The sequence below is a fragment of the Aegilops tauschii genome, chromosome 7 (assembly GCF_002575655.3).
Source record: "Aegilops tauschii subsp. strangulata cultivar AL8/78 chromosome 7, Aet v6.0, whole genome shotgun sequence".
NCBI lineage: Eukaryota > Viridiplantae > Streptophyta > Magnoliopsida > Poales > Poaceae > Aegilops > Aegilops tauschii.
The window spans coordinates 643,054,725-643,068,652 of record NC_053041.3 but is presented as its reverse complement, the minus strand read 5'-3'; the positions used below and the strand labels follow the sequence as shown (position 1 = coordinate 643,068,652).

The 13,928-nt window shown below is 44.5% G+C and overlaps 1 protein-coding gene across 1 annotated transcript; it reads right to left on the bottom strand.

Annotated features, from left to right (window-relative positions):
* Window positions 1-521: 521 nt before the first annotated feature.
* LOC109766626 (cytosolic sulfotransferase 8) lies at window positions 522-4,469 on the bottom strand. Its single transcript, XM_040395270.3, has one exon. It carries the CDS (start codon window positions 4,365-4,367, stop codon window positions 3,297-3,299), a length of 1,071 nt encoding a protein of 356 aa, XP_040251204.1. The 5' UTR covers window positions 4,368-4,469; the 3' UTR covers window positions 522-3,296.
* Between the last annotated feature and the right edge of the window lie 9,459 nt (window positions 4,470-13,928).

The window sequence follows — 13,928 nt, the reverse complement described above, 5'->3', positions numbered from 1 at the left end:
AACAAGTTCTTCGTTGCAAAAATAACCGTAACAAGACCTCTAATAAAATAAATTCAACGGCACCTCTGTTGCAAAATTTTAAATTGCACCAAGACATTTGTTGCAAAAATAATCCACACCTTGACATATGTTGCGAAAAAAATTGCAACATAACCTATGCTGCAAAAAAAATCTGAAACACGGCATGCGTTGCAATGGTAAAAAGATCGACTTTAGCTACATTTCAGTCAGCTGAAATTTCAGTTTTGGGTCAGTCAATTTTATGGCCATTGGTTTTTCTCCGAGATTCGTGCTGCGTTTTTTCCTAGCCTGTGTTGGTTGCTTTGTGGGCTTCTTTATTTTTTTGACTGACCCCTTATTTGGGTCAGTCGATTTCCGTATGGGCCGAAGCCCATTGTTTGCGTACTAAAAAAGTGTAATTTAAGTGCGAAGTTGTGTGCAGCTTTGCAAACTTTTTTTGTTATTTTTTAGTGGGTAATAATAATGCTAATAATACATTCTTCCTTATTGTAATTAAATCAGTATTTTTTCTTAAAGTGTAAAACAAATGACATTAATTTATTCTGTCTTAAAAAACTTATTATTTTATTTTTATATTTTGTTTTAGTTTTTTTTCTCGTGAGCGTGCCCCTTGAAACCATTGATTTTGTTTTAGTTTCTATTTTATTTTTTCTTCTTAAAGGGTAATACCAATTTTAATAATTCATTCTTCCTTAGAAAACCTTATTATTTGTATTTTGTTCTAGTTTCTATTTCATTTTATTTTTTGTTAAAGAGTAATACCTAAGCCACTAATTCATTCTTTCTTGAAAACTTAGGTATTTTAGTTTGTTAGTATTATTTTATTTCCTTTCTTCTTTAATGATAATACCAACGCCTCAAATTCATTTCTTCTCAGGAAACTTCTTTTTTTGTGAAAATTACACTATTATATTCTTATTCCTGCATATTTTAAAAATGTGCAACTTATGTGCGAATCGTTTGCAAAATACTTCATCATTTGCTTAATTATTTTCAATTCCTTTCGTCTTAATGGGAGACCAATGACACTAATTCATTGTTTCTTAGAAAACTTCACTGTTTTTTTCTTTATTCTTTAAGGGTAATACCAATACCTTTAATTCATTCCCACTTCGGATTTCGTTTGTGAAATTTCCCCATTTGTGCTTATTCTTGCATTTTAGAAAAAAGCTCAATTTCTAGTCAAAATGTTTGCAAATTTTGTCATTATTGTTTTTTTATTTTTCTTTCTTATTAAACGGTAATACCCATACCACTAATTCATTATTTTGATCCGGGGAAGTAGACACAATGAATCAAATACCAATGCCACTAATTCATTCTTTCTTTAGAAAATTTTCTTTTTGCGAAAAAGTTCACTATTATGTGTTTATTCTTGCTTATTATAATAAAGTACAATTTATGTGCAGATTGTGTGCAAATTTTGTCAATATTTAGTTTTACTTTTTGATATCATTTTCTTTCCTATTTGAGGGTATTTTTGCTTCATTTTTTATTTCTGTTTTCTGTTTCTATGGGGTTTTTCTTTTTCCCTCTTTCTTTCCTTTATTGGTTATTTTGGTTTTTTGTGGTTTTTTGGCTGAGTGTAACTATATACAAACAAATACTATATAATATGTGCCAAAAATTCAAGATTTTATGTGCACTAAAAATGTGCAACTTCTGTGCAAATTGTTTACAAAATATTTCATTATTCGTTTTATTATTTTCAGTTCCTTTATTCTTAACTGTAAACCAATGACACTAATTCATTGTTTCTTAGAAAACTTCACTATTTTAATTTTGTTTAAGTTTTTATTTTATTTTTCTTTATCTTTAAGGGTACGTAATAGCAATACCTCTAATTCATTCCTACTTAGGACATTTTTTGTGAAATTTCACTATTTGTGCTTATTATTTCATATTATAAAAAGCGCAATTTATATTCAAACCGTGTACAAATTCTGTCATTATTGTGTTTTTACTTTTCTTTCATCTTAAACGGTAATACCGATATTCATTATTTTGATCCGGTGAAGTAGAGACACCATGAATCAAATGGCAATGCCACTAGTTTATTATTTTAGATTTTTTTAGTTTTCATTTTATTTTATTTTGTAAAGGTAATACCGATGTCACTAATCCATTAGTTTTTGGAAAACACTATTTTTGCGCAAATCTCACTAGTGTATGCTTATTTTTCATCGTAATAATACATTTTTGATATATATGTATGCATATATGTATTGTATGCATCTATGAAACTAAATATACATGCGTGAGATTGCAAATATAAAATAAATAATTCATTACTTCTTACAAAATTTCTTTTTTGCATAAATTCCACTCCTATATGCTTATTTTTGCATATCGTACAAATGTGCAATTTTTGTGTAAGTTATGTGCTTTTTTTCTTGTTTTTCTCTATTTTTATTTTTGTTTTTGTTTATCAGCGGGCAATTGTTTTGCATTGGGCCCACGAAGTCTTGTGAGCTCCTGTTTGTTTTGTATGCAAAAAGACTTAAGGTGTGCTATAACACTGAAATTGGCCGACCACAATTTTGGTTCAGTCGATTGGTTAGGAATCGACTGACCATTTCCCAAAATCAGGCAACTGACCAGTAGCCAGTCCCAAAAAGATCCAAAATATAAAGACTGACTCGGTTGCGTGCAATGCCAGATTCGCCATATTTCAATTTTCAACTATTCTTTCCGCATGGGACTTACATGTCATTGACTGCATATTTCGTTCTTAATTCCCCGTGTACCTGAGCTATCCACGCACTGCGACTCTGCCGGGCTGCGACCCATCCGAGGCTCGGAGCAAGCCCACGGACGCATCCACACAGCAGACCAGACTCTGCTACTGAGCTAGCTAGCTCAGCACGCCGGAGCTTACGCGCGCATCCAGCCGGAGCTAGCTAGCTCACCGGCTCATGACCACACGGGCACACCATAAATCACAAACAGTTTTGCCAAGTCTCAGTTCGTTGCTATATTTCTTTGATCTTGCGTGGAGATTTGTATAATTACCCAATCACAAATGATCATACTCCATCCATGTTTTTTTCTTTGCGGGGAAATCCATCCACATGTTTTCAAACCTAAAGATTGATGATTAAGGAATATATGCTTGAATATTACCATTTTGTTTCGCACGTACAGTAGATTATTACTCGTGCTTGATTCAGTCGGTCAATCCGCAAGTACAACAGATGTTTTTTTTTTTGGTTTGAGGTGCAGGTACAAGCACAACAGATGTGAACCGCGTCGCGTCATGCATGCCTGCAAAGTGTCTACGGCGCAGCGCCTTCTTCCCCGTGACCAGAGTTGACGAACGATAAGCCCGTGCCTCGCAGGGCCTCGTCGACGATGCCATCCAGCCTGGCCGCCATGGCCGGCGTCATATGGCTGCGCCAGTCGCCGACCACGCCCTTCCTGAAGAAGGCGTCGTTTGACACGGCCAGTGCCGGCGCGCCGTTCCTGTTGACCTCCAGGTTCCTCAGCTTCTCCAGGCTGCACAGCTCAAGGATGGCGCCCACCACGCCGGCGTCTTCCTCCTCCGCCGTGAACGGGCACCCTAGAAACCGCGCCAGCTTCCGGACGTTGCCCGACGGATCGCGCAGCATCTCCTCGTACCTCAGGAAGAGCACCTTGTCCGGGCGATCCCTGCTCGCCTCCCAGTACTCGGCCGCCTGCCGCCACATCGGCCCGGACCCGTTGCGGCCCGCGCAGAACACTTCGAACAGCTCGGCGAAGTCCAGATCCTTGGGCTGGTCGTCGCCGGCGCCGTTGTGGGCGACTAGCTTCTTCAGGAACCAGTACCACGACACCAGCACGTCCTTGGGGTCCCGGCAGATGTACACGATCCGGCTAACGCGGGTGACGCGCTCCGGCAGCTGAGAGTAGGCCCAGTGGGTGGCGAGGACGCGCGGCGGGGATGGGCAGGCCGCGGCGAGGACGTCGCGCACCTCCTCAACGGAGCGGCCGCAGAAGACGCCTTCCAGGAATCTGACGCAGCCGTGCGGGTTGCGGCCGAGGAGTGGGTGGTCGGCGGACGACGGCGCGTGGGTAGCGCGGTGCGCGGTGGCAAAGGCAAGTGCCTTGAGCCACGTGGTGCCGGACTTGGGGCAGGTGACCAGGAGCACATCGCCGGGAGCCGGCTCGAATTGGTCGTAGAAGGCCGCGAGCGCCGGCAGGAACCGCTCGGGCACCCAGAACCCACGGTACTGGCGGTGCGCGAACGGCGGCCACCGCGTCTCCAGCGGCAGAGTCGGGGTCACCTCGGCCACGTTGTGCGTGTGCAGCGTGGGATGGTCATGCTCGCCGTCCGCTGCCAACAGCGCCGACGTCTCCTGCGTGGCCATAGCGCTCTGAAGTCTGAACGGCAAGTGCGAGATGTGGGCAGTGGGAGGACGGCGACGACCGACAGTGATAATAATACCGATGATCGAGCTGATACTCTAAGTAGTAGGTAGAAGTAAGTGGTTGCGCTGTGGACGAGACGTGGACAACAGAATATATATACTCGCCACGTTATATGTCTTTCATACAACTTGCCAGAAATTGTCAAAAAAATGTGCCCGTGTATCACGCGGAGTCGCGAGCACTAGCCATGCCGACAGAAGTAGTAATACACAATACTTGTAATTATTTAACCATGGGCAAGTGCGATCGAGGTGATGGAGCACTGCTAAGACAGAACGATCGATAGTAAATTAGTGACAATGATGATGAGCTACTCCACACTACCAGAATATTTGATTACGCCGACGGCCTCATCTATGCCGACGGCCCCCGTCGGCATAGATAGACCTGTCCCGACGGCCTAGTGCGGGCCGTAGGTGTAGAAAAGCCGTCCGCATACCTCCACATATGCCGATGGGGCCGTCGGCATAGATGAGGCCGTCGGGACCGCTCGAGATACGCCTACGGGGCCTGTCGGCATAGGCTAGGCCGTCGGCATAGCTTGGGCCCACCTACCCGGTCAGCGACGACCGTTTGACGGCATTGAAACTACGCCGACGGGAGGTAACGGCGGCCGTCGGCATAGATTTGCTGAAATCACCGATCCGCGTCGTCGACACGTCATCGATCCGAGGGAGTGGGGGGCCCGTTGTGTGGCAGAGATATGCCTACGGCATAGCCGTTGGCATAGAGCTGGCCCATGCCCTATGCCACATCATCGATCCTCGTGCGGTGCCACGTCATCAATCCGTGGGATTGTACCCTCCGTGTGCGCATCTATGCCGACGGCCTTGCCGTCGGCATATATATATATATTTTTTAAATTTTTAAATTTTTTTATTTTTACTTTATATATTTTTTTATTTTACCACAAGATAAATGTGCCTTATCTAAACAAAAAACATACCCCGATGGTATATCGATTGCCCCCCTCACGGATGTCGCTGTCGCCGTGTCACGGAGGGGGGAAACGGTCGACACGGAGGGAATCTGGTTAGTGGGGGGATTCGGGGTGAAGCTATGCCACCGAAACATCGCACGGGTCCCGATGCATATGTGGAAGTGTTGTGGCATGCGTTGACGCCCGTCTTGGGGCTCCGCGGTGTGGCCCCCCTCCACGGACGGCATTGCCGCCATCACTTGGAGGGGGGAATCGTGCGGGTGCGGTAGAACCGGAGGGAATCTAGTGGTGGGTTGGGTCCAGACCGTGTTCGGGGATGTTGCTATGGGCTGGCCTATCGCAACCAGGTGGAAGAGACCACTAGTCAAAGCCCGTCCGCGAAAAGGGCTAGATCTCCTCGTCAACTGGGATTAGGGGTGGCCTTCGGGGTGTAGCTATGCCACCGAAACATCGCACGACTCCCGATGCATGTGTGAAAGTGTTGTGGCATGCGTAGACGCCCGGGCTTGGGGCTCCGTGGTGTGGCTCCCCTCCACGGACGGCAGTGCCGCCGTCACTTGGAGGGGGGAATCGTGCGGGTGCGGTAGAACCGGAGGGAATCTAGTGGTGGGTTGGGTCCAGACCGTGTTCGGGGATGTTGCTATGGGCTGGCCTATCGCAACCAGGTGGAAGAGACCACTGGTCAAAGCCCGTCCGCCAAAAGGGCTAGATCTCCTCGTCAACTGGGATTAGGGGTGGCCTTCGGGGTGTAGCTATGCCACCGAAACATCGCACGACTCCCGATGCATGTGTGAAAGTGTTGTGGCATGCGTAGACGCCCGGGCTTGGGGCTCCGTGGTGTGGCTCCCCTCCACGGACGGCAGTGCCGCCGTCACTTGGAGGGGGGAATCGTGTGGGTGCGGTAGAACCGGAGGGAATCTAGTGGTGGGTTGGGTCCAGACCGTGTTCGGGGATGTTGCTATGGGCTGGCCTGTCACAACCAGGTGGAAGAGACCACTGGTCAATGCCCGTCCAGCAAAAGTCAAAGGGCTAGATCTCCTGGTCAACTAGGATTAGGGGTGGCCTTCGGGGTGTAGCTATGCCACTGAAACATCGCACGGCTCCCGATGCATGTGTGAAAGTGTTGTGGCATGTGTAGACGCCCGGGCTTGGGGCTCTGTGGTGTGGCCCCCTCCACGGACGGCAGTGCCGCTGTCACTTGGAGGGGGGAATCGTGCGGGTGCGGTAGAACCAGAGGGAATCTAGTGGTGGGTTGGGTCCAGACCGTGTTCGGGGATGTTGCTATGGGCTGGCCTATCGCAACCAGGTGGAAGAGACCACTGGTCAAAGCCCGTCCGGCAAAAGTCAAAGGGCTAGATCTCCTGGTCAACTGGGATTAGGGGTGGCCTTCGGGGTGTAGCTATGCCACCGAAACATCGCACGGCTCCCGATGCACGTGTGAAAGTGTTGTGGCATGAGTAGACGCCCGGGCTTGAGGCTTCGTGGTGTGCCCCCCTCCACGGACGGCAGTGCCGCCGTCACTTGGAGGGGGGAATCGTGCGGGTGCAGTAGAACCAGAGGGAATCTAGTGGTGGGTTGGGTCCAGACCGTGTTCGGGGATGTTGCTATGGGCTGGCCTATCGCAACAAGGTGGAAGAGACCACTGGTCAAAGCCCGTCCTCAAAAGTCAAAGGGCTAGATCTCCTGGTCAACTGGGATTAGGGGTGGCCTTCGGGGTGTAGCTATGCCACCGAAACATTGCACGGCTCCCGATGCTTGTGTGAAAGTGTTGTGGCATGCGTAGACGCCCGGGCTTGGGGCTCCGTGGTGTGGCACTCCCTCCACGGACGGCAGTGCCGCCGTCACTTGGGGGGGGGAATCATGCGGGTGCGGTAGAACCAAAGGGAATCTAGTGGTGGGTTGGGTCCAGACCGTGTTCGGGGATGTTGCTATGGGCTGGCCTATCGCAACCAGGTGGAAGAGACCACTGGTCCAAGCCCGTCCGGCAAAAGTTAAAGGGCTAGATCTCCGGGTCAACTGGGATTAGGGGTGGCCTTCGGGGTGTAGCTATGGCACCGAAACATCGCACGGCTCCCGATGGATATGTGAAAGTGTTGTGGCATGCGTAGACGCCCGGGCTTGGAGCTCCGTGGTGTGGCCCGCCCTCCACGGACGGCAGTGCCGCCGTCACTTGGAGGGGGAATCATGCGGGTGTTGTAGAACCGGAGGGAATCTAGTTGTGGGTTGGGTCCAGACCGTGTTCGGGGATGTTGCTATGCGCTGGCCTATCGCAACCAGGTGGAAGAGACCACCGGTCAAAGCCTGATAACCCACAAGTCTAGGGGATCAATTGTAGCCTATTTCGATAAGTAAGAGTGTCGAACCCAAGGAGGAGCTAAAGGTAGAACAAATATTCCCTCAAGTTCTATCGACCACCGATACAACTCTACGCATGCTTAACGTTCGCTTTATCTAGAACAAGTATGAAACTAGAAGTACTTTGCAGGTGTTTTCGGATAGGTTTGCAAGATAATAAAGAGCATGTAAATAAAAACTAGGGGCTGTTTAGGTAAAGAAGCAATAAAGTTAGTATAGCGAGTGTGGAAAAGTGGTGGTAGGAGTTGCGAAATTGTCCCTAAGCAATTGACTACTTTACTAGACCGATAGCAAGTTTTACGTGGGAGAGGCCACTGCTAGCATGTCATCCCTGACTTGGAATTCTATGCACTTATGATTGGAACTATTAGCAAGCATCCGCAACTACTAACATTCATTAAGGTAAAACCCAGCCATAGCATTAAGGTATATTGGTCCCCCTTCAATCCCGTATGCATCAATTTCTATGCTAGGTTGAAGCTTCTGTCACTCTTGCCCTCCAATACATAGTCCTATCAACATACAACTAACCCTATGGTGTGATCCACGCGCACGCTCATATGATGGGCACCAAAGGACAACAACATAACCACAAGCAAATTAAATCAATCATAGCAATTCACCAATTACCGATAGGACAACGAAAATCTACTCAGACGTCATAGGATGGCAACACATCACTGGATAATAATATGAAGCATAAAGCACCATGTTCAAGTAGAGGGTACAGCGGGTTGCGGGAGAGTGGACCGCTATAGATAGAGGGGGAAGGTGATGGAGATGTTGTTGAAGATGGCGTAGGTGTTGGTGAAGATCGCGGTGATGATGATGGCCCCGGCGGCGTTCCGGCGCCACCGGAAGCAAGGGGAAGAAAGAGCCCCCCTCCTTCTTCTTCTTCCTTGACCTTCTCCCTAGATGGGAGAAGGGTTTCCCCTCTGGTCCATGGTCTCCATGGCGTGGGAGGGGCGAGAGCCCCTCCGAGATTGGATCTGTCTCTCTGTCTCTCTCTGTTTCTGCGTTCCCAGATCTGGCCTTTCACCGTTTCTTTTATAACCGGAGATCCGTAACTCCGATTTGGCTGAATTTTGGACACAATCTCTATCCGGAAATTAGCTTTCTTGCGGCGAAATAAGGGCTCCAACCACCTTACGGGGTGGCCACGAGGGTCCAGGGCGTGCCCCCCCTGCCTCGTGGCCCCCTCGGGCATCGTATCGCGTTGATTCTTCTTCCCGAAAATCATAAATATTCCAAAAAAAAATCTCCGTCAGTTTTTATCCCGTTTGGACTCCGTTTTATATGGGTTTTCTGCGAAACAAAAAACATGCAACAGACATGAACTGGCATTGGGCACTGGATCAATATGTTAGTACCAAAAAAAGTATAAAAAGTTGCCAAAAGTATATGAAAGTTGTATAATATTTGCATGGAACAATCAAAACTTATAGATACGACGGAGACGTATCAGCATCCTCAAGCTTAATTCCTGCTCATCCTCGAGTAGGTAAATGATAAAAAAAGATAATTTTTGATGTGGCATGCTACCTAGCATAATCTTGATCACATAATCTAATCATGGCATGAATATGAAGACACGAGTGATTCAAAGCAATAGTCTATCATTTGACATTAAGACAATAATACTTCAAGCATACTAATAAAGCAATCATGTCTTTTCAAAATAACATGGCCAAAGAAAGTTATCCCTACAAAATCATATGGTCTGGCTATGCTCCATCTTCACCACACAGAATATTCACATCATGCACATCCCCGATGACAAGCCGAGCAATTGGTTCATACTTTTTAACGCGCTTCAGCCTTTTCAACCCTCACGCAATACATGAGCGCAAGCCATGGACATAGCACTATGGGTGGAATAGAATATGATGATGGAGGTTGTGTGGAGAAGACAAAAAAGGAGAAAGTCTCACATCGACGCGGATAATCAACGGGCTATGGAGATACCCATCAATTGATGTCAATGTGAGGAGTAGGGATTGCCATGCAACGGATGCACTAAGAGCTATAAGTGTATGAAAGCTCAAACTGGAAACTAAGTGGGTGTGCATCCAACTTGCTTGCTCATGAAGACCTCGGGCATTTGAGGAAGCCTATCATCGGAATATACAAGCCAAGTTCTACAATGAAAATTCCCACTAGTATATAAAAGTGATAACTCAAGAGACTCTCTATATGAAGAACATGGTGCTACTTTGAAGCACAAGTGTGGTAAAAGGATAGTAATATTGCCCCTTTTTTTCTTTTTTTTGCGGGCTTCTTTGGCCCCCTTTTTTGAATTAGGCTTCTTTGGGCTCTCTTTTTTTTCTTGGGGCAATGCTCTAATAAGGATGATCGTCACACTTTTATTTACTTACAACTCGATATTACAACTCGATACTAGAACAAAGATATGACTCTATATGAATGCCTCCGGCGGTGTACCAGGATGTGCAATGATCTAGCGTAGCAATGACATAAAAAAACGGACAAGCCATGAAAACATCATGCTAGATATCTTACGATCATGCAAAGCAATATGACAATAAATGCTCAAGTCATGTATATGATGATGATGAAAGTTGCATGGCAATATATCTCGGAATGGCTATGGAAATGCCATGATAGGTAGGTATGGTGGTTGTTTTGAGGAAGATAAATGAGGCTTATGTGTAATAGAGTGTATCGTATCACGGGGTTTGGATGTACCGGCGAAGTTCGCACCAACTCACGAGGTGAGAAAGGGCAATGCACGGTACCGAAGAGGCTAGCAATGATGGAAGGGTGAGAGTGCGTATAATCCATGGACTCACATTAGTCATAAAGAACTCATATACTTATTGCAAAAGTTTATTAGCCCTCGAAGCAAAGTACTACTATGCATGCCCCTAGGTGAATAGATTGGTAGGAAAAGACCATCGCTCGTCCCCGACCGCCACTCATAAGGAAGACAATCAATAAATACCTCATGCTCCAACTTCGTTACATAACGGTTCACCATACGTGCATGCTACGGGAATCACAAACTTCAACACAAGTATTTCTACAATCCACAACTACCCACTAGCATGACTCTAATATCACCATATTTATATCGCAAAACTATTGCAAGGAATCAAACATATCATATTCAGTGATCTACAAGTTTTATGTAGGATTTTATGACTAACCATGTGAATGACTAATTCCTGTCAACTCTCTAAATAGATATAAGTGAGGCAAGAGAGTTTAATTCTTTCTACAAAAGATATGCCCACGCTCTAACAAATATAAATGAAGCAAAAGAGCATTCTACAAATGGCGGTTTTCTATGTGAAGAGAAACAAGCAATCCAAACTTCAAATGATATAAGCGAAGCACATGAAGCATTCTATAAAGCCATACTCAAAAGATATAACTGAAGTGCAAAGAGCATTCTATAAATCAATCATGGACTATCTCATACCAGCATGGTGCATAAAAGAAAAATGAAAACTAAATGCAAAAGACGCTCCAAGATTTGCACATATCGTATGAACGAAACGAATCCGAAAACATACCGATACTTGTTGAAAAAAGATGGGATGCCTTCCAGGGCATCCCCAAGCTTAGATGCTTGAGTCTCCTTGAATATTTACTTGGGGTGCCTTGGGCATCCACAAGCTTGAGCTCTTGCCTCTCCTCCTTCTCCTCACATCGATACTTCCTCGATCTTCGAACACTTCATCCACACAAAACATCAACAGAAAACTCGGTAAGTCACAAAAAAACAACAACAGAAAACTCGGTAAGATCCGTTAGTATAATAAAGCAAATCACTACTCTAAGTACTGTTGCAAACCAATTCATATTTTGTTTTGCATTATAGCTACTGTAATATAACTTTTCCATGGCTTAATCCACTGATAGGAATCGATAGTTTCATCAAAACAAGCAAACTATGCATCAAAAACAGAATCTGTCTTAAACAGGACAGTCTGTAATAATCTGAACATTCACCATACCTCTGGTACTCCAAACATTCTGCCATAATTAGGTAAAATAAACAACTTGTATATAAAGACAGTGCAAAAAGAATCAGAATCTTTTGACGTTCCAGTAAAAAATGTAAAATCGCGCACTATAGCCAAAGTTTCTGTCCTGCACCGCACAAACCAACAAGCAATCTAAACATCCTAAAGGCAAACCTTGGCACATTATTTTTATTTTTAAACTTTATAAAAGCACACAACATAAATAAATGACTCTCTAAAACTTCCGGGTTGTCTCCCTGGCAGCGCTTTCTTTAAAAGCCATTAAGCTAGGCATATAGTGCTCAAGTAATGGATCCACCCGGATCCTAAGGTATATCAAAGCCAATTTTAATTAACAATGACTTGTAATTTAGTAGTGAGCACAAAGTAACATATATCATGCCACAACGAAGTCTAACTCTCTTCCTATGCATCGGCATGTCATAAAAGAACAATTCATGCACACATAGTAAAGGCCAATGCATAGTATAAACAGTTTCTTGCAATTTTATCATATTGGAAACATAGGGAGGTGGAGATATAGTTTCTCTCTCATAATAATTGCAAGTAGGAGCAGCAAGCACATGCATATTATATCTATCAAAATCATCATGTGTAGTAGTAAAACGCAACCCATCAATATAATCCTTAATAAGGGCAAACTTCCCCGATATAGTGTAGTTTGGAGAATACAAAAAGATAATAGGACTATCATGCGTGGGTGCAATAGCAACAATTTCATGTTTAACATAAGGAACTATAGCAAGTTCATCTTCATAAGCATAATTCATACTGGCATCTTGGCCACAAGCATAGCAAGCATCATCAAAAAGGGATATTTCAAGAGAATCAACGGGATTATAACAATCATCATAGCAATCATCCTTCGGTAAGCACAAAGGGAAATTAAACAATGTATGAGTTGAAGAGTTACTCTCATTAGAAGGTGGGCACGGGTAGCTAATCCGCTCTTCCTCCTTTTGTTCTTCGCTCACCTCATCATCTTTTTCATCCAATGAGCTCACAGTGTCATTAATTTCTTCTTCCATAGACTCCTGCAAAATATTAGTCTCTTCTTGGACAAAAGAGGAGTCCTCAATATATGGTTTAACATAGGCATTATAAGCATAATTATCATAGCAATATTTAAGTATGGCAAAATTTTCATATTTGTAAAGAGTAGCATCATACTTTTCAATCAAAGAAGCAATTTCATAAGCACCCTTAAAAGCAACAAATTCTTCAATTTGTTGAACATCATAGTAATTATAAACACCCTTAGCATACGAAGATACGATTCCATTATCGGTAAACTCACATTGGTAGGGAAGGTGTTTCTTAGGGTTTTCAGAACAACAAGTAACATCATATATTTCACATAAATTCCAAGCATAGCACTGCAAACGATGAATTTGATCCAGTAAAAGTTCCCCTTTTTGACATAAGCGGTGTCGCACACAACAAGCATGCTCATCTAAAGATTTTCCCTCAACTAAGCTAGTTGGGGTTTCAGCACGAGCACAAAGGGATCGAAGATGATCCAAGTAAAAAGCTTCAGGAGTGTGATAGATTTTGAGTGGTTCTTCAACCATTGGTTCAGTAGGTACAACTAATTTTTTTTGGTATTTTCCGTTTCCTACCCATAGCTAAAGATAGACAACAAGAGCACAAAATAAAAACTACTTGGTGATAAAGCAAACAAGCACACACGAGAATATTCACCCCACGCTATGACTCCCCGGCAACGGCGCCAGAAAAAGGTCCATATAACCCACAAGTATAGGGGATCAATTGTAGCCTCTTTCGATAAGTAAGAGTGTCGAACCCAACGAGGAGCTAAAGGTAGAACAAATATTCCCTCAAGTTCTATCGACCACCGATACAACTCTAAGCATGCTTAACGTTCGCTTTACCTAGAACAAGTATGAAACTAGAAGTACTTTGCAGGTGTTTTCGGATAGGTTTGCAAGATAATAAAGAGCAAGCAAATAAAAACTAGGGGCTGTTTAGGTAAAGAAGCAATAAAGTTAGTATAGCGAGTGTGGAAAAGTGGTGGTAGGAGTTGCAAAATTGTCCCTAAGCAATTGACTACTTTACTAGACCGATAGCAAGTTTTATGTGGGAGAGGCCACTGCTAGCATGTCATCCCTGACTTGGAATTCTATGCACTTATGATTGGAACTATTAGCAAGCATCCGCAGCTACTAACGTTCATT

Coding starts and splice junctions, on each gene's coding strand:
- LOC109766626 (XM_040395270.3), bottom strand. CDS start 4,367: ATGGCCACGCAGGAGACGTCGGCGCTGTTGGCAGCGGACGGCGAGCAT.